The sequence below is a fragment of the Ischnura elegans genome, chromosome X (assembly GCF_921293095.1).
Source record: "Ischnura elegans chromosome X, ioIscEleg1.1, whole genome shotgun sequence".
Classification (NCBI taxonomy): domain Eukaryota; kingdom Metazoa; phylum Arthropoda; class Insecta; order Odonata; family Coenagrionidae; genus Ischnura; species Ischnura elegans.
In genome coordinates this window covers 13,247,709-13,274,520 of record NC_060259.1, presented here as the reverse complement: position 1 = coordinate 13,274,520, position 26,812 = coordinate 13,247,709, and the positions used below count along the sequence as shown (strand labels likewise).

General features: G+C 38.2%; 1 protein-coding gene across 2 annotated transcripts; it reads right to left on the bottom strand.

Annotated features, from left to right (window-relative positions):
• Window positions 1–322: 322 nt before the first annotated feature.
• LOC124170616 lies at window positions 323–26,790 on the bottom strand. Of its 2 annotated transcripts, none has more exons than XM_046549446.1 (6): window positions 26,742–26,790; window positions 22,580–22,744; window positions 6,243–7,108; window positions 5,244–5,445; window positions 3,199–3,373; window positions 323–1,395 (listed from the first exon to the last, which is right to left on the bottom strand). In XM_046549446.1, the coding sequence occupies exons 1-6, from the start codon at window positions 26,773–26,775 to the stop codon at window positions 669–671; spliced, it is 2,169 nt and encodes a 722-aa protein (XP_046405402.1). In that variant the 5' UTR covers window positions 26,776–26,790; the 3' UTR covers window positions 323–668. The 2 variants fall into 2 exon arrangements, with proteins under 2 accessions (XP_046405402.1, XP_046405401.1); XM_046549445.1 differs by lacking the exon at window positions 26,742–26,790 and adding an exon at window positions 26,224–26,735.
• Window positions 26,791–26,812: the final 22 nt, after the last annotated feature.

Below are 26,812 nucleotides of genomic sequence, written 5' to 3'. Positions count from 1 at the left end.
CACACCAGGATTGTACAGCCATGGAAGAGGCTTTTTGATGTCATGTTTATGAAAGTAGTAGGTACTACTTAGTAATTAGAATCAATCTAGTCCTCTTCAGAATTATTGAATGATACTAGTAAAAAATAAACTACCATGGCAAGACAAAAGAGACGAGTTTTAAGGGCACACCAAAAGGCCAAAAGGCCAAAGGGCAAAAGGACAACCAAAAAGTGAATGAATTATGTACTTAGATTGATATAAAGTGTTGAGTTGCAGTTAACCAATTCTAAGACTGCTAAACAAATTCAAAATAGCAAATCCAATTAACTAAATGCCATTATACTTTTCCACAATTTTATTAACACATATTGCAACCGTTTCCACCTTAATAAGGCATCATATGGCAACATTCATATAGAAATTAATAACATCATGTATTCTAATTGTTAATGGTCTCTGAGCTTACAGGATTATAGCTAAGGGGAAACATTTGTAGCTACCAATATTCTCGCTTAACACAGCAAATTTTTAAAAATGCCATTAAAAAGAGAAAGATAACAAACATTCATATAGAGGAAGATAATGTTAGCTGTATTATACATATTATAAATTTCTTTTTTATTACTATGTAAAATAAACGCTGTTTTAATAGTCTATTGTCAAATATAATGGAGAAAATCTTTCGCTTATGAGTGCATCAGACAAGAGTCCTTGAAGTTGGTTGCATTGAAAGCAGAAAAATAGTTATCATGAAGGAATCTAACAATAGCTTCGATTGGACATAGGTACCCAATTGACTGCTTTTGCCTCTCAGCCTTCCGGACAAATGGAGAAGTTCCGTCGCCAACTCCAGATGCAGGAAAATAATTCTTGTTCCCAGATGAGAAACTTTCTTTACAAAATGGAACTTGATTTGTCATGTCCTTACCATTGTATACTAATCTAAAATAATATTGCGCAGCAGTTGGCTGAGATGAGGCTGGTGATAAAGGATCTCTGTGATGCATGGGCTTATTAAAGGATGCACCTCTTTTAGATCCATTCAGATGTGAATGAGGGCTTTTCAGTTCGTTGAGAAGAGATGCCACAGAAGGAGCATGACGAATCTGCTTCAAATACATTTTACCAGCTGCCTTCAAATTCACCAGGGTTGAGCCCAGGCTCGGTGAATCTTTGTCGTCACTCTTTGCCATGTTCGCAGGCTTATCTGCATTGGAGCTCTTCGTGGTGGCAAACTGAAGCTTCTTGCGATAAACCTCAATGATGAACCTTGAGGCATATTGGGGTGGTGCTCCTTCTGGGGGCACACCAAATGCTGCTCCCAGCATCCTCAGGGTAGTGTCATGGCCTGAGTAGAGGACAAATCTGGGAGTGCCACCACTTCTCTTCAAGTCGTCTTCATGGGCGCTGCGCCTGAAAGATGCACAATAGGAGATGGGCTGGCATGCAAACATGTGGTTGGATACTATCAAATCCAATGACTTCAAATTTAATCAAATAGATTACCCTAGTGACCAGTCATTCAAGTTAAATACACTGCTGGTGGAAAAAAATATAATTTTCACCCAATCACTCCAGTGACAACTGTTCTAGTAAAGGGGCAACAGCCCCACCTGGAGTCACATGTATCCAGAGTGAAACCAAAGTTAAATCCAGACCCTCAACATATGCTGGATTGATTTCTTAAATTCTTACCTCCCCTCACTCATCAATATCACAATATGCTTTTAAAGGACACTGATCACTTACCTACACCAAATATGTATACATTTCACAAGGACACCTAGCTAGTTCATGGTTCCTTTTCATAGGTAATTACATTCTAAATAGCCTAATGAATATTTTTGAATTTGGGAGACCAAGAGAGGTTGATATCAGAGTGGAAAACAAGCTTTTTGGAGGCAAAAGCATTTATTCAATTTGTTAATGTGCAAGCAACCTCAGCATTAGAAAAATGAGTTACTAATAAGACTCTTTGATTTTTTTTAAACATAATCAATTTTTGTTTTATCGTTTATTATTAATTTTATCATTCAACATTCTTCATAATAAACCAAGAACGAACAACAGTTCCAAAAAATTGAAAAAAATTCAATGAGGCAAATTAGCACATCCAGGTAGTAAAAAAACTGGGTTTTCTAGTGTTAAACCAGCTAATCAGAAAACCAATTTCAAGATTGTTAAACGAATACAAACTAGCAAATTCAATTAATTAAATACCATTATACTTTCTTCTCTGCAAGTTTGCACCTCCCCAAAAAAGTGGCACTTATCCCTTTCCACTGTGAACATCTTTTTTTGCTCCTCAAAATATCAATGTTAACATGATCCTGCTACCATCTGTAGGTCACTGAGTGAAACGGAAAAAAAGAGAAGCACAGACCAGAACTTACACGGATTTGACACGATCATTGCAGTCCGGTTTGGCGCATAAAAGTAATCTGAACTGAACAGGGGAAATTTTTTAACAAACCTGCACGATCGTGTGGGTTCGGGTGGAAAGGGTTATACAGATAATATTTATTGTGAAGTGAGCCACCACCCTTTGCTCAGTTTGCCACACCCTCACAAGCTGCACTGATTCATTGAATACATTACCATCAAACTTCCATTACAATTCCACTGCTTCTTTTTGTGGGTATATCTAAGTGGGCCCCAGGGGGATTCTGGCAGCCCCAAAAGGCTCACGCCCCCTCAGAAGAAATTTGACAAATGAAAACACAAAAAAATTCAGTATCATGCAAAAATGTCATCAGAAATTAATTCAACTTAAGGCAGGCAGCTTAAAGTTTCAACAATTCCCTATGTCATTTCAAAGGTGACCTTTGAAAATGACATGGTGTATTGTCAAAACGTGGGTCGGTTATTAAAACTTCTGTGGAGCATACAACAGCGTATCTTTATTACGTTTCCTATCAGAAATTTGGTCAAGTTCTGAGGAGGTTGAATAAAAAAAATTACAAGTAAGAAATACCCCCTCTTGAATTGGGGGTATACCTCATCCTTCTGAAGAGACTTGGGGTAGTCCCATGGCTCCTCCTGCCCTAGTTCCCATTGGTTCTCCCCCATTTATTTCTAAGAAATTTCTTTTGGAATATTTTAATGAATTACTGAAAACTATAGTTAGATTTGAAAGTTTATGGAGTCAGTCACAAGTCAACTCAAAGTTCAGAAATTCTTAATGAAAATTTCTGATCATGCTGAGGATAAATTTACCTTTGGGACATTAACCGGAGAATGTGCCCCACAATAGCTCGAACAATTCCATATGCTCGAAGAAGTAGAGCTCTTGTCATTCCAGGTTTCCGCCGGCTCCGTACTTTACCTTCCCACTCAAGATATGCAGATAAACCAGATAGATCCCTGGGATGTAAGCATGAACCCCCATCAACTAAAAAAGAATAGCATTGAAAAATCATTCACTCCAATTGGATGTATCATAGGCAATTGTTAAAGACACTTTCTTGAGCAGCCTCAATCGTTTCCGCAAATGTACTCTTTATTTCAAGGCATCACATGTGCTTCTCCTTTGTGTTGCGACTGACATCAGAACATTAATTTATTTATTTTAATCCAAGAGACATTTAAAATGCATAGGATAAGTCAGTACATATAAGGATACAATAAATTAGGATCACAGCATAAATTCATCCACAGAGTAAAACAATTTGTTTTGCAAAAACACTTTCAATTTTTTGCAAAAGTCCTATAACAATCAATCCTTTTCAATTCTGATGGCAATTTATTAAACAGTTTAAGACCAGTTGATCTAGGTCCAAGAGCAGCACCCTTGGTCCTTACAAAACACCTATGGAAGTCATCATGGGTTCTTATGCCAGAATTGTGGATATGAGAATTTTTCACCAGCACATCGCTAATCTGCTCCACATACATAACGGAGTAAAAAATGAACAAGCAAGGAAGGGGAAGAATTCTCAACCTTTCAAACAATGGACGACAATGAGCACAGTACCCTTCATTAGATATTAAATGAACTATTTTCTTCTGAATTTTGAATATTTTTATGGCATGCAGGGATGAGCCCCACAACAAAATATTCTGTACAAGTCTTGAGTAAAATTCCCCATAGTAGAGAGCCAAAAGAACCTCTCCCGACACCATTGGTCTAATGAATCTGAAGAGATAACAGAGTGAGCTACACTTACTAGATAAATAATTGATATGCCACTCCCACGAAATATGGGAGTTAATCTAAAGACCAAGAAACTTAGTGGAATCCACTTGCATTATACAATTACCATTAATTTCAAGCAAAAGGTTTCTAGTTGGCTTGTTAATATTACCAAAATGGATAACTTGTGATTTCCCCACATTGAGATCCAAGAAATTCATAGTACACCAATTTTGTAAACTCTAGGTCACAAGCTTACAAGTGTGTACCAAATTAACAAATGAGGGGGCTGAAATGATAAAGTTGGCATCATCAGCATAGAGAACTGACATTATGGTATGGATTGTATGTTTCAGTTATAGTAGGCAGGTCGTTAATGAAAAGTAAAAAAATTATTGGACCCAAAACAGATCCTTGTGGAACATCTCTTGTTACGTTTTTACAAGTGGAATAATGCTTATGACCATTTACATACAAAAATACTGACAAATTGTTGTTGCTTTTCCAAATATGAGCACACCCAATTCTTTGGAACTCCTCTAATCCCAAAGCTATCAAGTTTACTGAGTAGGATACTATGTACAACTGAACCAAAGGCATTGGAAAAGTCAAAGAATATACCAATTGTTTCCTCCTTATTATCTACAGAAGACAAGATAGCATTAATGGCCTGCGCACAGGCGGTGGATGTAGATTTATTTTACGAAGCCATGTTGGTGTGCTGAAATTAAATCAAATGCACAAAGATAGGATAAAAGCCTATTATAAAACACCTTCTAAAAAATAATGCTCTTTTGGCTCTGTATAGAAATAGGTCTATAAGAATTAATATCATCATAGTCCCCTTTATTCTTAAAGAGTGGTATCACTTTAGATATTTTCAGGGCAGAAGGAAAGATGCCTTGACTAAGTGACAAATTAATGATATGACGCAATGGAGGGACAATCCAGCTAATGCAGAACGAAGGACTGTCCTGCCAAAAGTGGGTCATCTAGTTGTTACGACTGCACACCATAAAAGTATTCGCTAATTTTTCAGCATGAAGCAGACTCCAAAAAAATTCCATACATCAAAAATATTTGCTATATCATTGCCCTAGTTTCTGGAATATATTGTAAAAATGATCACCAGCATTAACATGATGTGAAGATATGTGACAAGGCAGAGGAGCACCGTGACAAACAAATGCCAAGAGGGCATCATGCACCGTGAGTGCTGATGGCGAAGCAGCTGCTCCTGGAACCTCAAGAATTGTAGCTGCTGCAGTTTTAACCAGCCTAGCAACAGCAGGATGAGATGCCAAACGCTCCTCTTCCTCTAGCCTTTCATCCTGAAGTTACAAAATGGTCAGAAATGTACTACTAAAAATAGTGATTATACATGAGAGTGGAAGCAAGAGTCACTCAGTACACTCAAGGTTTTCTTTTAAAGAAAGCTAGGCTTGCCACTGTTGTTTCAGTTTTTCAGAAGACAGAAAATAATAATAATATTTATAAACGTCATCAGGGTAAAACATCCATGAGTTTCTTCAAGGCATAAAATAAAATACACATACAATACAAAGATACATTGAAGCTATTCAGTGGAATTAAAGTAAATATTCATATGCTAATGAAGAACATCAGTTAGAAACTAATTTGCACAGTAACGGCACTTTTGTATTAAAACATTCTTCAATTTAGCCTTGAATTGAATCGAGGAGGAAATTGAATGCATGGTGATAGGAATCTTATTGTACCCAGTGGCAATGAAATAGTATGGGCCTTGTATACAGATATTGTAAGTAAATACCCAGCTGGTAGAGAGGATGGCAAATTCAAGCTAAAGACTCCATTTTCTAATAAGCTTTAATTTCTCAACGATGAGCCTGTTTTTGACAAAGGTTTCTGCAACTTCATGCAGATGTAAAAAGATTAATTTCTTCTGGGTACCCAATACAACAATATTTTACTTTTTTGCGGCTGTAACCCAACACTGAATTTATGCTCTCCATCTATGAGTAAGTGGCTGAAGAACTTTTTCCTCAAAAACCTATTGCGACAGCCATATATTGAATTCATCAATAGTAAGTTTGATTGATTGACTTCATTTCTCATGAACTTACATTTTACTTAGGAATTATCTCACCTGGTCATTAGGGGGAAGAAGTTTCTCAGCTGCAGCACATGAACAATCCTCTCCAGTACAGAATGACACACTATGACTGTCTCGGAACAAAACCAGAGGGCTGGAGGACAAAAGGATTGATGGGGGGAGAAATGCATGCAGGAATGCGAGGGCACTCTGAAGGGTACGTCTGTGCCTGGTGCTGTAGACAAGTACAAGGGGTCCACCATCAATGGAATTTGGGGAAGGAGGGGTTGGGGGAGAAGAATCCTGAGAGTCATCTTTGAGATTAGGCCGTGAGAAGTCACTTTTAGCAAATGCAGACGCAGGTGATTCTTTCCTGACTTGGAAAGAGAGGTGATTGACTGATGAGGGTATATTCTCATCTTCAGTTGCATCTTGCGATGGATATGTTCCGGATATAATAGGATTGCCCTCTGAAGCAGCAACCGTGAACCCTAGCCTTGCTGCATACACTTCCCTCAGTATGAGCCCAGTCTTGGCCATCTGTGCAACACCCACCCCAGTCAATTGTCCCAGCTGGCAGTTGGTCGGGGGCAGGAGGGGTAAGGAGGCCAGGTTGGAAGGTGCCCCAAAGAAACTGCCCAAAAGGCGGTCCAAAGGGATCTCACGTCGCAGGGGTGGGGGCCTCCCGATCCACCCCACTGGATCAGGGGGGGACTGGGAGGGGTGGGTAGTCTTCTCGCCCACCAAATAGCTTCTCACAAATGACACATAAGAACGGTAGAGGGTGTCGGCAGGCCCACCAGGAGGCAGCGGCGTACAGTGGACAGAGGAGAGGTTGCGCACATGGGAGAGTGGTCCACGACTGCCATGCCTCATCACCATGACAACACCCTCCAAAGACAATGAGTCATCAACTTGCCCTGGAAGACATTAATTTATCATCAAAACTGCGAATCATCTTAAGTAAAAGGACTTAATTTTGCGGTACTGTTTTTCTCATGCAGACACATTGCATTTTGCTGGTATAGTTTTTAGTATTATTTGGTTAATATAATCTGATAGGCTGAGAGGACGGGGGATTAAATCCAGGGTAAAAATAGTGATTAAATGGCTAAATTGCTGTTGGCAGAAGAAATTCCATATCCTACTTCCTTCTCCTTACTTTCTTTCCTCCTTCCCTTCCTACTCATTTCAACCGAGGAGGTTGTGAATGTCTGGAGGCGCTGTTTATGACTCTTTTGCGTGGTCAAATTTCTGCCATCTTGATTTGACAATTTTTGGACTTAGTCTCCTACTGATATTTTGACGTGGCAAAGTCGTGTTCTGAAAATGCACTACAATGAGTGAAAAATGCTACTACAATCACTAGTGTTTCCCCCGTGATTGTTATTGGATTTTTTCCTATCATTTGCGATACTTCTATTAATGTATAAACACTGTGTCTAGTAGCCACTTTACTAGTGGGAATATCCTTGAAAATATACTTTATTAATGTAATTGTCAGATTTCCGTACGCTATAATAAAATTAAATACCAGTATAAGTGTGGGTAAAAGACTATTTTACTCTCATAAATTTTAATTTCAGCTGAGCTGGTTGAAGAATGTAACCGAGGTGATTAATAATAATTTTTCCCTGGGAAAAGATGAATATGTCATAACTTTGCGAAGCCTACCAATGAAGTAAGAAAAAAAGGTTTACATTGTGCGTTCCATAGCTTATTTTAATGAATTAACGAGTTATGACCAAAAATTTCACCAAATAGAAAGAGTTGACCCTTATGGGATAGTCAGTGTTTTGGTCAAAGTTACCAAAAATCAATCACCAAAATGGTTTGTCCTACCCAAGCACGGCCACGATTTGCTCGAAACTAGCGGTGCCCCCTCCACATATTTACAACCTCCTTAATTTCAACGCAGTAGAGGAGTGTCCATCAACAACTCATCACCTACGGCTGGTGGCAACAGCCCCAGCTGATGAGTTAGCAGTACCTTTTTTGTGGGCTCAGGTGATGCACATTGGCAGCATTCTCTACACCCACTCTCTCCTCCGATGTGCTTTCGAATCAGATTTCAAGGCTAAGCCATACCACCAGTTGATGATACCACTCAAGAGTAGATTTTTGCATGTTTTTTGGTGTGAATGTGAGATGGTATGGTTGTAAGAGTGAGCATACCGATGGCTACAGAGTGAAGTGGAACGACGCACTATGCATTGCAAAAATGTCATCGGGCTGCTCAGAACACAACCCGGTGAGTGGCATGCACCCTATTGCAGCAGGAATTTTTGGTCTTTGGTCAATTTTGATTTTTGGTCACCCCTTCTTCTCTGGAGGCCTTGCAGCAGCTACATAAAGTGAGAAGAGAAGTGTGCCAAGGCAATGTGGCTCAAATAGGTACTGTTGTTTCATGTTAGGGTATGAAAATTTTGGGACAATTCTCTAAACACACACCACTCAGGAACAGGCTAAATTTTGCATAACTTCTACCAACTCCTGTAACTCAGCTAGCAAAACTCAAGGTGCATCTATAAAAAAGAAACATCCTGCAACAGCACAGGTAGGAATTTAAGACAGGGGTGTGAGCCACATTTGTATTGATGAATTCTCATGACAGCTATGCTTACATGGAGCTCACACTAATCTTGCTATTCATGCACAGAATACTAAACATCTAATAGAAAATAACTAATCACAACTAATTTCAAATGAAAAGAATACCAAGTTTTACATCCCTTTAATAGTAAATAAGGGCTTTCGAATTACCCCAATGGCTTATCAAGCCAAAGACGCCAGTCTCTTAGACAAGACCATATTTTGGGAGGAGAAAGCCCAAGGGGCCCCACAAAATGAGGAAAACAAATTAAGCCTGATAGTCTAAATCGGTTTAATGAATCATGAGACGGAGTATGCTCATGCCTTGCCGTAGTACTCTCACACAATAGATTTGAAATATCAGCACGTGATTGCCATCCTAACCCAAAAATTACCCAGGAGAGGATTATTGGTAAAGTTGAAGCATTTCTGTCTATAATAAGCATAACAGCACTCATTATTTGAATCTCATATACCAAAGTGAGGAAGAAAATCATTTTAAAATGGATAGTGTTCTATCATTGACTGTAGTATTTGGGCTATTTTTGTTTCAGGATTGTATCTAGAAGAGCTGAGAGCCAGTTAGCAACTGCGGGCTTCGTCCTACTGTCATTGACATGTGAAGTCTAGAGAATTGTTGATTGTTTTCCTTTGTGGAATAGAAACACATAATGCCTGTTAAGGAGAGGTGGTGTGGGTACCACTTTAAAAGCTAATTATATAAAAAAAAGTTAGGCATTGGGTGCATGAAACAAACTGAAATTATTCAAGGTCCACACAATCTAACATTTATGACTTTTAACTTATGGTCTGATGACTCGGGATTCCTTTTCACCATTTTTATAGCCTACATTGCTATTTATGTGATAATTCTGTGTTTTTCTTATGACTGTGGTTTCGCCATAAACTCATAAATGTAAATAATTTCCAAACTATGGCTGTCTGATGTTATTTCTTCTCATAATTTAGAAGCACCAAGAATGAAAACATTATTCTTATACATAAATGCCTTAATACTCTAAAACGATGGAATAATAACAACGTCCATGGAAGTGTTGAAAGCTTGGCTTCCATTTTATCATTACTCTGGATGTTTGTCGGCCTGGCGGTAAGAGACCCGTAAGAAAAGGCCAACAAGCTTACTTATCGGTGCCTTCCTTATTTTTCCTTTCACTTTATCTCAATGACTTAAAATGTGCTAGCTGGGTTTTATTGGTTGGTGGCGGCACTGGGTATTAACCCAAATTCCACTGCTTGCCACCCTTATGATACCTCCACTTGCACCTTACACGATAATAGCCTAGGGTAGGACCAGAGAAATCTGTGTCCTCCATAAGTTCTACTTTTTCGATTATGTAACGTAGCAACTAATCATGGATTTTATAATCATCCTCATTGAATGGTGATTACTCTGGAATTTTGATCAAAGTTCCAGAGTTTATTTAAATGATTTTACCTATTAGGAGAGACATCAAAATAACAGCAGCTGAATCTGAAACAGGAAAAGAAAACAAGCAGGCATACTAAATTTCCCTCATACTTGGCTCTTCTCAACTCAGCTGCTGCTAGTCCCAAAAAGAGTCATTTATCGCTCCAGCAGAATGCACAGAGGCATAAGTGGAGTGGGTGCAAAGTTGTCACCTCCCCTGAGCCATGATTTTTGGGCTAAACTCTGCCTTTCCCTGTGTGAAAGTGGTACATTTTCTTTGTCCAGGACTGTACCTTTATTTTTAACTAAGAAAAATACATAAAATGTTATACCTCACTCTAAATTGATCACTATGCATTACACTTTGATCCATCTCAGTAGTTTCAAGAACTAAATATCAAGATACTGCTTCAAATTCTCATTCAATTTTGTATCCTGATTGAACAGTTGTGTGAGCTCATTGTTTTTATTTCAAGAAATGTTTTTAAAATTAATTGTTGAAAATTATGCGTCACTTTTTCTTTTACACCAATCCTTCATTGAGCCAATTTATTGAAGATTGAGGATCATATTAACATATGATAAAATATAGATAACAGTGGGGGGTGTGCCATCCGTGAACTCCTCCATTTTTATTTCTGCTCTCTCCTGCCACTTGCTTTTGAGCAATGCAGTGCACGGGTGATCAATCATTGTTGAAGACAGAAAACCCTCCTAACCTAACCCTCTATCTGCCCCCTCATTCTGATATTGGTTGCTTAAGAGAAATTAGGACATATGGCACTATATACCCTCCCTGTTCTTGGACAAATCAACAAACGTTTGAGGGATCTTTCCCTCTTGCCTCCTCACTGTAACTGACCACCAGTCCTCAAGACAGGTTTCCCTATTTGGTAGTGCAGAGTAAAGACAGGTCTTGGAAAATGGGAGAGATCTTGTCGAAGTGAGACAGGAAATATGTGTGAGCAAGCATCCTGAAAACTTTGAAGAAATGGAAAGGACAGCTAAGAACTGCCAAGTATCGATATGGGGCCTATCGCTCACAATCAGTACGAAAATAAATTTATGCTTTGACATCCTAAGGAATGAGGGATGGGGAGTATGATAGCCTAGTAGGAAAACCCATTGGCTGCTGATTGTGGGGTCCTGGGCTTGAATGCCCTCATTTAAAAGTCCTAAAAGTGCAGGATAGCTGAGGCAAGGGAAGTGAAGGATTAAATTAATCACCATGGCTTGGTGGTCCATGCATCCACATAGAAAACAGAAGGTCCGTAATTCGATTCCCAGTTAAGGTGAAATTTTTTGTGCTTCCGCCCATCAATCTATCTCCATGTCAACCACTGCATCAATATCATGTGTTTCTCTTTGATTCATCTTCTATTTGTATTTATATTTGTGCTTAAAATGGAATCAAATAGACTTGAATCAAAATTGGATTTATTTTGTCAGCATACCAGATTACCTAAACGACTTAAGGTGTAATACATATATAGGTATTTGACTCAACAAGAGCTTTATTCAATTCCCAGTTTTACTCTTTTGCTCTTTTATAAATGGAGTTGATTACAGCTTGAGAAAGTTTTCTGTTACTGAAAAGAATTGTCATTCAGCTAACTCTGCATAAGCATTCGTATTTTGTTTTGATTTGAAAGTGATTTTCATATGTTATGCCTTCCTTTAAAAGTTTTTCAAGATTTGAATTGTTTCATTTTGCATTTGTAAAGAATATTAAATTCAGTTTCATTTGATATGAAATTCCTTCATTTGCACAAAAAACTTTTAGTATGGAGGGCATGAAATCACAGTGTTACCTTGGTTCAGAACATCAGACTAGAGTCATTCACACCGCACAACAGTCGCACACTGAACTCAATATTCAACTTACCAAATGGATTAACCAAATAAGATAAGACTAGGAGGGGAAAGGAAATTTACCTGTTCCAAACAAGGAACAGCAGAGCTCACCTGACCATGGCTCCTTGGCAATATCTAAACGGGAGAACTTTCTAGTGGCTCCATTCATCCTCAAGAGAATGGTAGACTATGCCTTTGAAATTTAGGCACATACCAATTAACCTGTGAGCCCAGTAAAAAACCCAAGAACTCTTCTTACAGCTTAACTGAGGTTTTGAGGAAGATGACTTCATACTTGTTAGTCGAGTCCCCATTCACTACTTCACTAGGTTTCCCAATCGCAAGGAAATGAATTTTATTTAGGGAATACCTAATGAATATTTTTTGTTTAACTTACTGTTGTTTTGTAAGATTTGAGAGAGCAATTTCTCATATGAACACTGTAATATGATTTCGTTAAGGGGTGTCCTCCATTTTGTGCGTTTAAGAGAGTGAAATAAAAAAGATCAAAGAAATACTTTTAACACTTTTATTTTCAACCTGACCCTTAACAAAAGGTTATGGGCCCAGGGCATGTACTGTTCCGGTTTCGATAATAGTTTTTTTTTATTAGTGAAGTGTAAACGTCTTGCTGCCTTCTTTTCATTTCTATATTGAACGGAAATGGAAGAAGAAAGAGTGAAATTTCCATTCTTTGATGGACGAAACTTTTCAGGAGTTTTCGGCTTAAACTCCAGCTCGATGAGTGTGAGTTATTGGAGCATATTATCACACCCTTGAATGAGCTGAAAAAGGCATTTGAAGAATGCCCTAGAGATAGTGCATCGCTTAGGAAGCAGAAAGAAGAAGATTTGATTAAGGTAGTAAAGGCGGACAAAAGTGCAAAAGTTTTATCGTGCAACGAATTCAAGATGGACAGTTGGAGGTTGTGAAAGACAAAGAGACTGCGTATGAGTTATGGAGTGCATTAAGGGAAAGATTCGAGTCCACAACACCAACTACAAGAATGAATCTTTCCAAAGAATTGCATTCACTGGTGTATGTACCGAAAAGGGAATCCTTTCGGGACTATTGTCTTAAATTTGACCGTATCATTAGGGGCCTTAGACAGGCCGGTGATAAGATTGATGAAGAGGGCACTATTATTCAGTCCCTTTTGTTGATGCCTAAAGAATATGAGTTTGTGGTCACCAGCTTACTAACACCTGTATCGAAAGAAATGACGATGCAGTTTGTGAGGGTCAGAGTAGAAGAATACGAGGGGTTCAAGCAGCATTTCCGTTCCCATGCAACAATTGCGGAAAAACGGGGCATCGGAAGATCCATTGCTGGAGACCAGGAGGCGGAGCCTATCGCGGAGCAGTGCGAGGAGGTGGTATATTAAAAAATTACAGGGGCCGTGGATCACCAGGACAACACCTGCAAGGAGGTCGTGTCTACCGCGGACATCGTGGAGGTCGGAGCAGCAGCTCGTGGTCCCGTGGAGGCCATAGTCGCGGTTATAATCGCGGACGTGGACCCTGCCAATCAATGCCAGCAACAGCGGAGTTTCAGGGAGAAACTGCTAGTTTTGCCTCTGGGGAGAATCTGGACCAGTGGCTTATAGTTTTGAGGTAGGAGATGATACTGAAACTGTGGAGTATGAAAGGTTGAATAATGGTAACATGGTTGTCAGATCTAAAGCATACAGCTCCCTACTAGAGTCAGATTTGTTGTCTGCATGTAACAGTACTGTAACATTGATTCTGGTGCATCGGACCATATGGTCCAGGGGGGAGTGCCAATGTCAAATAGAAAATTATTAAAAGTTCCAGTAACGATTAAAATTGCTCAGAAGGAATCATATTTGAAAGCGTTTGAAGTTGGAGATGTTTGTGGTAATACAGAAGTTGGAGGAAAAACAAGCGTAATTCATCTTAAGAATGTCCTTATTGTGAAAAATCTAAATTACAATTTGCTGTCTGTTTCTAGGTTGGAAATGAGAGGCTATAATGTACTCTTCTGCTCTGGTAAATGTTTTATCAGCGTAAATGGTACAGTTGTGGCTGAAGGGGTGAGACAAGGTAGATTCTACTGTCTTGCACTCAACATTGAAAGTGAAGAATAAGCTAACCTGGCAGTGAAAGATGAATGTCTCTGGCACAAACGTCTGGGGCACATTGGTCAGCAAAGTTTGCTGCAGTTGAGTAAAATGGTATGTGGATTAGAAATAACCAATTCAAAAGAGGCTAATCGTGCTGATGTGTGTGAAACTTGTGTGAAAGGCAAGCAAACTAAAAGACCCTTTACAGGGATGAGAGACATAACCACTAGGCCCCTAGAAAAGAGTACACAGTGACCTGTGTGGTCCAAAAATGCCCACTGCTTATAATGCAATGAATACCTGATATCCTTAGTTTCATTGATGATTTTACTCACTTTACAGTAACTTTTGGTTTGAAAAGTAAATCTGAAGTATTTCAGTATTTAAAGATGTATGAAGCCAGGGTGACTGCTAGATTTAACTTTAAAATATCTGTATTTCATTGTGATAATGGCACTAAATATATAAATGAAAATATAAGAGAATTCTTCCATGAAAAAGGAATTCATTTTGAATTGACAATTCCCCGAACACCTGAAAAAAATTGTGTAGCTGAACGAATGAATAGAACAATTTTAGACAAGAGTAGATGCATGTTACTTGACAGTGGTTTAAATAAAGTCATGTGGATTGAGGCTGTCTATACGGCAGTCTACCTGATAAACCGGAGTCCTACTAGAGCATTAAGTGGAAGGGAAGTTGATCCCACTGAAAAGTGGTATGGGAAAAAGCCTGATCTTTCAAAATTAAGGGTATTTGGCTGTCTTGCCTATTTACATGTTCCTAAAGAGTTGAGAAAAGGAAAATTTGATCAGAGAAGTGTTAAATGTGTTATGCTTGGTTATTGTGATAATGGCTACAGGTTGTGGCTGGTGGACAAGAAAAGATTGATCACTGGCACAAATGTTATATTTGATGAATCAAAAACCTTGCTGGACTCGTGGGAAGGTTTCTTGAGCCAGGAGATGCATGGGAAGGTTTCTCAGAGCAGGCTAAAGAAAGAGAAGGTTTCTCAGGTCAGGATGATGAAAGAGAAGGTTTCTCTGAACAAGTAAAGGAAAGGGAAAGTTTCCTTGAAAGTAATAATGAAATAACTAATGGGGTACTGAGTCCAAAAGTAATGGAGATATGTCCAGGAGGGGAAGCAAGGGGATTAGAGCCTGAAGTTACAGGAGAAAAACTAGAACTGGAGGAAAGTGAGGAGCAAGTTGCTCCCTTGAAAAAGTCAACACGACTCAGAATACCCCCAAAATACCTCCAAAATTATGTAGTACTAGCCATGGCGGCAAGGTTTGTCGACATGTTAGACTATGCCCAACAAGTTGACATTAACATGGTCCAGAGAGCAAATAATGAAAATGAAGGGAAGTTGCCAATGCAGTCTTTAGAGAATATTCAAGGTACTGAGATTAATAAGGGCATAATTGCCTCACAGTTGATGAGAACCAAGTTGGTTCAAAGCGAGTCAGATTGTGGTTTATTGGGAAAATTCAATGATTCATTCACGTATGATGATGATTGTACCTTAGCATTGACTGCAGAAAATTACTGTAACAATATCCCACAAACTTTTGATGAGGCCATGTCAAGGGATGATGGAGATCTCTGGATCAAAGCAGTGGAGGAGGAATTGAGTGCCTTACATCAAAATGAGATTTGGAACTTAGTTCAGTTGCCTAAAAGTCATGTTCCAATAAGGAGTAAATGGGTGTTTACCATGAAATATGATGGAGATGGAAACTTGGATAGGTACAAAGCTAGGCTGGTTATAAAAGGTTGTGCTCAAAGGAAAGGCATAGATTTCAGTGAAACATATGCTCCAGTAGCAAGGCTATCAACTTTCAGGGTTCTTTTGAGTATGTATTGCATGTCGAGAAAATCTTTTTGTTCATCAAATGGATGTAAAAAATGCATTTCTAAATGGTATCCTTAAGGAAGATGTATACATGTGGCCACCAGAAGGGTTGAATGTTAAATCAGAAATGGCATGTAAACTAAATAAAACACTTTATGGTCTGAAGCAAGCACCTGCTGAATGGAATCGAAGGTTTGATGAGTTTGTGAAGAAACTAGGGTATGTTCAATGTAAATCTGACAAATGTCTCCATGCATTGCATGTAAATGGTGGTATATCATACCTGCTGCGGTATGTGGATGATATTGTCATTGCTGGAAAATCACTTGCAGAAATGGCTCAAACAAAAGAGCAGTTAATGAGGGAATTTCAGATGCGAGACTTGGGTGAACTATGTAAAACATTTTTTAGGCATCAAGATAATTCATTCTGAGAATAAGATCTTTATGAGTCAAGAAAGGTACATGAAATCAGTTCTTAGGAAGTTTGGAATGTCTAATTGTTCATCAAAAGTCAAAACTTCTTTACTCTTAAACTTAAGCGATGAGTCAAACATGAGTAGTGGAGATAATGGAACAATTATTGGGGTGCATCCATACAGAGAACTCATTGGAAGTCTAATGTATGCCTGCATGGCCACCCGGCCAGACTTGTGTACTGCAGTAAATTATTATAGCCAATTTCAAACCAATGCAACTAAGGAGCAGTGGCAGGGCCTAAAGAGAATTTTAAGGTATGTACAAGGAACCTTAAATTATGGATTGTGTTTTACAGCAAAAGATGACAACTTATTAGTAGGTTATGCTGATGCAGACTTTGCCAACGGTGTAGATAGGAAGTCAGTGATGGTCTTGTAATAGAAGTGTATGGAAATCCTGTTGTTTGGGGTACAAGGAAACAACGAACTGTGGCACTGTCAACCACGGAAGCTGAATATGTAGCACTGGTGACAGCAACAGTAGAGGTTATGTGGTTAAAACAACTGATGGAGGAATTAAAACAGGTGTGTAATGGACCAATTACTATTTTTGAGGATAATCAGTCTTGCATTAGAGCTCTAGAGAGTTGGGAACAGAAAAGAATGAAACATATTGATGTCAAATATAATTTCATTAAAGATCTGCATCAGTCAAAGGTGATAAGAGTAGAATACATCCCCTCTGGAGATCAGAAAGCGGACTTAATGACCAAGGCATTGGCTCCTGAAATATTTCGGAAGCATGTTACGAATCTTGGGATGGTTGATATGTCATCAATGTGCTAAACTGTTCGGGTTTTTGAGTTTGTGTGTTTGTTTTTGTTTTTTTTTTTGCAGAGGAAGAGACTGAAGTACAAGCCTAATCAAAAGAAATGTTCTATTTTTGAGAAATTGAGGAGGGGTGTTGTTTTGTAAGATTTGAGAGAGCAATTTCTCATATGAACACTGTAATATGATTTCGTTAACCCTCATATGGATTTACAAAATTAGTTACGTCGTTGGATTTACGGCGCCGCGTCATTTTTTGCTATTATTTTTCAAAGTTAGCCTGAAATTACATATTTCCTTATTGATAATGGTAAACACATCTGTTATCTTTATTTCTTACCGTGTTTTGCTAGATTTAAACCGTTATTGTTGAAGTTATAACAAAAAATCCTGAACGCTGCATTCTTTTCCATTTCTTGCCGTAATGCTCTTAATTTCAGTTCCCTTTGTTTGTTATTTTCAAGTGAAAGTTTTAATTTCGTGTGTAATTGTTGTTTAAAATATTTTTCTGATATGCAGAGCTCTACAAACTCCGCTTTTTAATGTTTATATTGCTTATAATTTTACGTGTCTAAATACTAAAAATGATAACCGAATAAGATTCATTTATACCCATATGACATAATTTTGCTTCACTGCGTCCACCCATTTGTAATATCTTTGTAGTGTATGTAGAAGGATAAGTTATCAAACGTTAAAAATGAAACAGCTGTAGGTTAAGTGAGAAGAGACGAGTGTTACTTCCGTGATTTTTACAAGATTCTGGCGATCAAATCTTATGAATATTCTGGGAGCTTATATCCTGCAATTAAAAAAATCAAGTCTTATGGGTTTTGAAATATAAATAATATGGAATGATAAGCAACGTGTCAAAGAACCCAACGCTTCTTTGGAGTTGGAGCTAGAAGAGTCGGTACTCTTTTTCTACCACGGAGCCCTATTCCTCCACTGAGGACGTGTAGCCCAAGGGAAAGGTTTCCTTAGATATGGACGGGTAAATGTTTTGCGTGGGAGTTCATCAGATTAGGTTTTACTCCTGGATTGGTGGGAAATCCAAAAAAAATAAATTCTTAGAAGTATGTGTTACTGGTGGTAGGGGAGAAGGAGCAGCTGCCTTTTTTCTTTCGTCTTGCTTTGCGTGAGAAACTGATGAAAGAATGCTCTGGGGTGACAAAAATACCCTCACTTTGGAAGGACTTCCCTTACATTTTCTTTCCGTTTCCTTTCTTAGCATTTCACTGACCCAAACATTGAGACTGTCCATACCTTCCCACTAAGCTCCCTTATTCGTCATTCACCACCTTCTTCCCCCCTCCCACAAAACTTGATTGAACTTCTCTCCACCCTAATGACCCACCGAGCTGGACCTTCTTGGAATGTAGGGAGGGCCACCGCGGGGCGTTTTGACAAGGCTTTTGTTCCCTGTCCCTCATGCAGTGTTGGAAGGATGAAGAAAAAGCAGGCTTTTGTATCTAATTGCCTCCTTGCACTCCCAACCTTTTTCACGATAAGGATTTTCTACTCCTACCTGTACTAACGATCTGGGTATTCCCCGATCCTTGGCAGTCGACACACTACCACCCCTTCATCCCAAAACAACCTCCTGGCATTCCTTCTCCTTTCTCCTCCTCACTCACCCCTTTACGTTAGTAACACCCCCAATGCATAAAACAGCTGCGCATTTCAGTACACAAAGAAACGAGAAATATGTTCACAAATTTTTACCTCACGGTAAATTGTCTTTTCACCTATTCATAATGAAACGATTTCTATCATGTAAAGACTAAACTCATCGTCAGGAAAGAGAAATTATTTTCTATCACACAATTAGTTGGGTAGTAATCTTGATTTCACCCCAATGGTAAACTGTCACGTCATCAGTAACTATATAAACGCCAGCAATTTTGTATAGACTATCGTAGCCGCAAAGGGTTTTTTTTCGAATGAAAGGTACAAGACATATAACAATAACTGTGCGATGTGATCTTCACAGTAGTCGGTGAAACTTCTGAATCTCCTGGCAAGTTACAGTTACTCATTCAGCGAGTAATATTCACACAACGGTGAGGAAGCATTATTCTACGAATTCGGATAACGCATTGTGTTAAATGTTTCTTAGAATTGCTGCTTGGAGTAATTCTAAACAGAGTCACCCTAGGATTTACCGAAAGGTGACTATCACCACGGCAGGTACGTGGACGCGGAGCGGAGAAGGTGCCCAAGCAAAACTAAGTCGGAGGCCCATGAAAAAACAACTTTGACTAGCCATGAGTTTTTATGAATAATTCTTGTAAAAAGATGAAGTTTTGTCAATGAACATCATAACGAGGCAAATATTTCGATTCTTTGCTTAAATAGAAAGCAAAATTGGTATGGTAATATTTTCCTTTTGTTTAACAATTTCATTTTGTTTATAATGTTTAGAAATATAAATAATATGATTATAAATATATTATAGCATTTCATACGAAACATAAATGCTTTGACATTAACATTGAGAGTGCAGTCAACGACGTAGCGACGAGGAAATACTGAGCGCCGCAGCGGCGCCGAAAATCCAACGACGTAACTTTTTCCATTAGAGGCAAATAAAATGTAACCTATCGACACTATGCTAGCAAAATTTTATATGTAGACGAAGAAAGCAGAAAAAATAGACTACTGAAAATTTCAAAATGATTTATTGGAATGGAAAATTTTTACACCACTTTTAAAACCTCGAGCGCCGCTAAGGCGCGGCAAATCCATATGAGGGTTAAGGGGTGTCCTCCATTTTGTGCGTTTGAGAGAGTGAAATATAAAAGATCAAAGAAATACTTTTAACACTTTTATTTTCAACCTGACCCTTAACAAAACTTACCTTCACACTAAAATTACCGATTTCACATCTAAAAAAATGTCAGAGAATGCATATAAATTTTCTTCTGGAAAATATGGTTACAATAACACCTTATGAGGCGTGTAAAGGAATTAAATTTCATACCTATTGGAAAAAGGGTGTAACATGTGATATTAGTCAGGCAAAATACTAATTCACAGCAAAGGTGAAACAAATAAGGCCATATTTTATTTACCATTTAGTTCATTTATTTTACAGCTATTTTATTTCCCACCATTAATTCACTCCAAGCCTAAATCACAACATCATATTTTTGTTCCTTTTAAGGAATAGCTTCAACAACCACTTTAATTAGCCAGTTGGGATTAACTTTCTTAGGGCCAGCTCAACCACAGCAATAGGGTAGTTTCCTTCATCAAAGGAAATGAAAGGCATTGATGGCAATTCGTTACCCACCATTAGTGTATTCATAGTATAGAAATTATTTGGTTTTAGAAATTCCAGTTTAAACGAATGTTAATGGTCAATTTTCACCTCATTTGAAAAAGGCCAGATTGGTGCCCATGCAATGCCACTCCACGTGACGTCACAGGGACCTAGTCAGGAGTTTTACATTGTCTGATATTACCAATGCATGCATGAGGCACAGAGCTCAAGGAAACATTTCTTAATAATCACCTGTTAAAATTGCCTGTGGTCGGAAAGTTTCCTTTGTTTGATATGGCATTAATAATCCTTATTTAAGCCAAGTGCTACCTGCTAGCAGGGTACTCTATGCTACCGCCATGCTCGGCAGCAAACAGCCTGCATTGTAGTGGCGTTCATTGCCTCGCACCCAGGTAGCCTCACACAGCAGCAGCCAGACATCACACGGGCTTTTGCCAGCATTCATACTTCGCTTTGTCGAGTTTTCGCACGCTTGAAAATTTTCACTTTTCATTTAATTGCGAAAAATAGATATCGTCATTTAACCTTTTCCCTCCTAAAGACGTAAATATACGTGTGGACGTTTCTTGACCCGGGAGACGAAAGCCGTATATTTCCGTCTGAGATTTTCCTGACCAAGAGAACGAAAGCCGTATACATACGTTTTCTAGCTCTCCCCCTTTAATGACGGTCGCATGTTTACGTCGTCTTTGTCTCGGGACCCAACACTGCAGGGTTTAGGTTTTACCCTCGGAATCCGGGAGCAGATACCCTGACCCCTCGTCTTTTATTACCCCTCTTAGGCGTAAGGGACTGCAGTCATGCAATTGTTTATCCAGTCAGTTTTCTAAAATAAATATTTGTTCTTTTCTCAAGAAATATAAACTAAGAATTAAATTCTCTGTCTTTTGAGCAGCGCTTACAATTTTAAAACGAAATTCTATGATAAATATCAACTTATATCTTGAGTTCTGTATAAACATCATCAGGGAAATTGTTGCTGCATTAAATGCGTTAATATTGACCTTAGAACTTCGTTTTAAATTTGACAATGCTCAGAAAAAAATGAGAAATTCAATACAAAGTCTGCAATTTACGTGCAAGCAACAATTATCCATGTGCTAAATACATATAAGCAAGACATAAGTTGACTGCGAACCAATGCCGCAGGTATGGTTGTAAACCCGGAAAGGAGGGAGCATAACTACTCTCGGGGTCTGAGATAATGCGAAGTCCCAGCGGGGAGGGGTCGATAAAGGTTCCTTCTTAACGAATGTCCTCCAAAAATGCTCCGTACCACGAGAAAGAAGAGTCTCTTGGGGCTCAGTACAGCAGTCATGCAAAGACGATAATTCCACCATCTCGAAAAGGTTAAAATCTAAAAGCGTGAAATATGTACTCTAGGAGTAATAATCTTTCGATTTAGGCAATAAAAAATAGTAGGAAACCACCCTATTGCCATCACTTCTAGCATAATTTAGCATGCTCCTTTCTCAATTCCAGAAAACATTAATTATTAGCCTAATGATTCCAATGGTTGAGAGAGCAATTATTATCAGAATGCCATGGCCTGCATCCAATGAAATGAGAGTTGCGTGAAATATTGGAAATTATGGAAAAAGACTGTAAAAATGACCAAGTGGTACAATAAATGAATGTGGTGTCTGAAAGGCCTTCGCTGAACCTATCCCTCTCATGGGATAGAAAAATTAAATCAGGCCATAAATAATTTAAATATATACGAGATAATCATTCGACCATGGTAAACTTGAAATGGTATTAGTCATTGCTATAATCAAATGATAATTAAGTTTAGAAGTAAAAATTGATTTAGGCTCTAGTTATTACAATTATTTTTTCAGTCTGCAAGAAGGTACCATTTAGTATATGCTATCCCACTCTCAGTATTTTTTCCATGTTGATGATACATGAAATAAAATGGGTGTTAATGAAAACATAATCCTCCCGTACACCTCTTCAACGAATCCTTCATTGCCAGAGACAACTCTAAAATTCACTTTTAAAATATTTTCATAGGCATACCTAGTGAGAAATCTGCATTATTACCTTCACTACCAAGGGCTATATCTTCTGGAGGGTTGCAGAATTTAAATATTCTTTTCACTTTATGGTCCTGCTTCATATTTATTGGTGACATTCTCACGGGCACATTGGTGTTTGAACTTTTGGAAATAGAAGCAATGTCATCTTGTCCAATATATTTGTACATTCCTGGAAAAGAAGCTTTTATCACAGATTGGTTCTGCGTCACCAGGAACAAGTAGAGATTGATAGCCAAAGAGGAGTTTAAGAGGTATCGCTAATAACTATGCATGCTCATAATCGTACGTAGGTCACAAAATTAAAAGCTTTCAAACTATAAATCTAGTCTAGCTCAATGAATTATATTTGCCTTTTGTTGTACGTACTTATCAGTTCTTCAGCTAAAAGGAGCCTCTACTATACATACATCTAACAATGATTAGGAAAAAATTTTAAAATGCATACACATACATGGAAAAAAGAAATAAATAGCATGAATGAAGAGAATTGATGCAAGGCTTTAAAATTTTGCTGACCAATAATCCTACCTCTGAGTCTCCCAGTTCCCCCAATTCTAATGGTATCAGCCAGGGCCTCTTAGTGTCCTATGCATGTTACCTACTACAGCCTGAGACTTGAATTTCAAACCAGCTAGCGGTCTAAAATCAGTACTTTGTCAATTACTAGGGTCTTAGTAGAGATTTGCTTATTTTAAGGCACATCCTCTCCATTGATCCATATTTGTAATGACTGTTTCACAAATATTTCAGCAGGCATCAAGTGTAAGTTATACCACTCTTAAATACACCTTAGCATCATTCAGGTTCATCCTGATTTATCATTTCATGAAACAGTCACTTCTAGGTACTAGAGAATGAATAGTAAATGATATGATATAGTTGAATCTTGATGGCTTGGCTGATTCAATGACCTCTTCTTCATTTAGACTAGGATATCGATACCTCCACTACATAAACGCTCAACAATCGCCCACCGAATAGAATCTGCTCATCTAGATAGCCCTTATAGTACTAGAGGAGCAGATTTGATTTGGTGGAAGATTGCCGAGCGTTAATGCAGTGGAGGTATCGATATCTCTCCCACTTCTAGTATTTTTATGGTTAATACTGGGTGAAGGTCCCTTTTACAAGGGCTCAGGAGGGGATGTACAATTCCAAATCTCCCCATGGTGTATTTTAATCCAGATTTCATGGGTCTGGATGCCAATTCATAATAAACTGCTGAAGTATATAACATCATAGATACCCCTTTGTCCCTCCCAGGCCTATGTAGTGATGTAAGAGGTTGTCTTCTAGTAACAGTTATCAGTATCACGAGTGCAAACCTGCAACAAGCACTTAAAAGTTCAAGATGCCTCCTCCTGTGCTGATGAATTTCATCCATATGGTAAATTGATGTGGGGGGTAAAAGTTTCACAAGGTTTTGTCAGATCATAATCAGATACATGAAATTTGTATTTTATAAATGCCTTTAAAAAAAACATCAGAATTATTTTCTCGCCTTCTACCATACTCACCTTTTAGACTGATGCACTCCCAACAGAAAAATAAAGATAATGCATAATCAAACTGCTTGACTCTCTCTGAAGATAAATTATGTCAAGATTTACAAAGATTCTTGACAGAGTTGCAACAATTTAACGTAAGTGTAAAGCCAGATGTAACAAGGTGAAACAAATGCAGTATGGTGCAACAGTGCAAGACTTCCATTCCTTTAGGATATGTGACGCTCACTCTGCCTAGCAAGAAATTAAATAACTAGGTCTCGGAAACTAAAACAATGAGCCTGCACACATCAATTTTTCTTTCAATGGTTCTCCCTCGCTTGACTCGATGGATGAAGAAATGCAATCACTGAGAACTTTGATATAAGTTCTCGGTGAATTCAGCAACGAAGAACTCAACTTACCATATTTTACCCATTAATTATAATTAAGTTACATCTTTATGGCTAGCTCAAATCTGTAAGAAGTAAATGAAAAAGAACTTCAAAATTTTAAATCTTATTTGTAGAATTTACAAAAACCCAGCGAATAAAAAACGAAAGTAAACAGAATGTTCCCTGCCACAGAACAACGCATTAAAATTTCTGTTACATATATTAGCACAATTTTCGAAACTCAATTTCATTATATTTGAAGGTATAAAATTAAAAAATTGTTTATAATGAATGAAATTTGATGTTAATTTCAATATTCTTTAAATAAGATGTAGGCAGTACATGCATTGTCGTATTTAAAGGAAAATTAATGTAACCGTCTGAATGAAGGAAGTTGATATATTTTCTGCCTGTATTATTGTCTTTCTATTATTACTTGAGATTTGTCTTGACCAATAGGGTAAGGCTCCAAAGGAAATAAATATTATCTTTTTGGAAAAGCAGTGGTAATTAATCAATCACAATGGTTACTAGAGAATGGGTTTGGCTAACTCTATGGTAAGCAGTGTGATATTTTCTTAAAATTAACTTTACAATAACCTATGAATATGCCATCTTCTTATGAAGATTTTCTGTAGTTACATATAGAATTCCACGCTAATAGCCGTGGTATTTTCTTGCTTATGTAGGTGGATAACAGAAATCCACCAACATTTCTCATGCATTAACATTTTGGAGTTAGCCTCGAGTAGTTAATGGCCTACTTTCACTACGAGCAAAATCTTTAGGTAGTTGACACTTGCACAGCTTATAAGCTGTATATAAACATTGTGTGTGCATCATGCAACACTGGATAAGATGCCTCGGAAACTTCCAGATAAATCTATCATGGATTTCACAACTCCTTAGACACATCTCTGATGTATCTACATCTATATAATACCCTGTGAGTCACGTCTAGGATGTGTGGCAGGGGAGAGAGGCATGGGGTTGCAGAGAACATGCAAGGTTACGAACTTGGTATGTGATTGAAATATACTCGCTATGTACATAATAATTGTGCATTATGTATATCTATGACTAGCAGTTCATTGCTAGCTAGTATGGCATGTAGTACCAAAACCTGATCCCTTATAATCCCCAAACTTCTATTCATATATCTTCCTAATGATCAGGTGTTACACACCAGAGTTGGCAATTTTTGGTTTCGATGGCTATAAGGACCAAAAGGGATGGTCATCCACATATATTCGAAAATATATCACACCACAAATCGTAGGAATAAAACCATTTGATTCCTGCGCATCGACGTGTCCCCCTCTCAAAAATTATATGCGAGGCGTTTCCTACCTGTAAAGGTACCACTTTAATAATTTTCATACTGATCTGTGCCTTTGCCAAGACAGCCTTGTGGCCACTGCGAAAAGTTAGGTTTCTTCACAATAACACCTTCCTGTGGCCAAATAATTTAAATCGCCAACTGCGCATCATCAGGAGTCACATCTACATTCTGTACTTGTCAACGGACAGTTGACCCCTTATTCCACACTACAGGACTCTCCAGAAAAATCAAGGAAATAATGACAACTGACAGGATATGCCCAAAAAGTATAAGAGAAAGGTATCCCATGGATGCAGGAATAAAATTGAATGAAAATGAAAGAGCATGCGTACAGCTAAGGCTCCTTGCAAGAAGACAATACAAAAGTATTAAAAAGATTTGGGACTACACATGGATAGTACGAAAGACTGTCCTAAATGTTACTCACCCGCAACTAATAAAAATATCCATAACATCAGCATCAAATAACAATATAGAGCCCTATGTTGCGACGTCAGCCTCATGGCTTACCAGGCACTTCAATTACAACAATTACAAGCGGATGTTAGAATAATTATTGCTTTCTCAAAAGGCAGAGGTAAAATGTAGATCAAGAGTCATAGTGCTAGATAGAAGATTCACAGGATGGTGGAAATGCAAGACTGGTACTAATTATTCGACGGAAACATTTACTTATAACACTCCTCAAGAGGAACACTGGTGGATATAAGCGTATGAAGTCAAGATCTCAAAGCATCTGGTTACGCATCACAACATAATACCTGTAACCTGCTCTTACTGTAGAGATTTACCGAGTACTAACGCGTACACGATCTGTACTTCTAATGCGGATACAATACAATGATTTCGCTATCATTGTATCTCCAATATAGGATTTGGTAAAACAACACGGAATCCCTGACATCTTCTCCATAAACCCCACTTGCCCACCAAATTATGTAGTACCGATGGAAACCAAAAGAGAGCGTATGACTAGCATAACCGCAGCCGCCGCAACCCCGCACCAGCGCAACAGT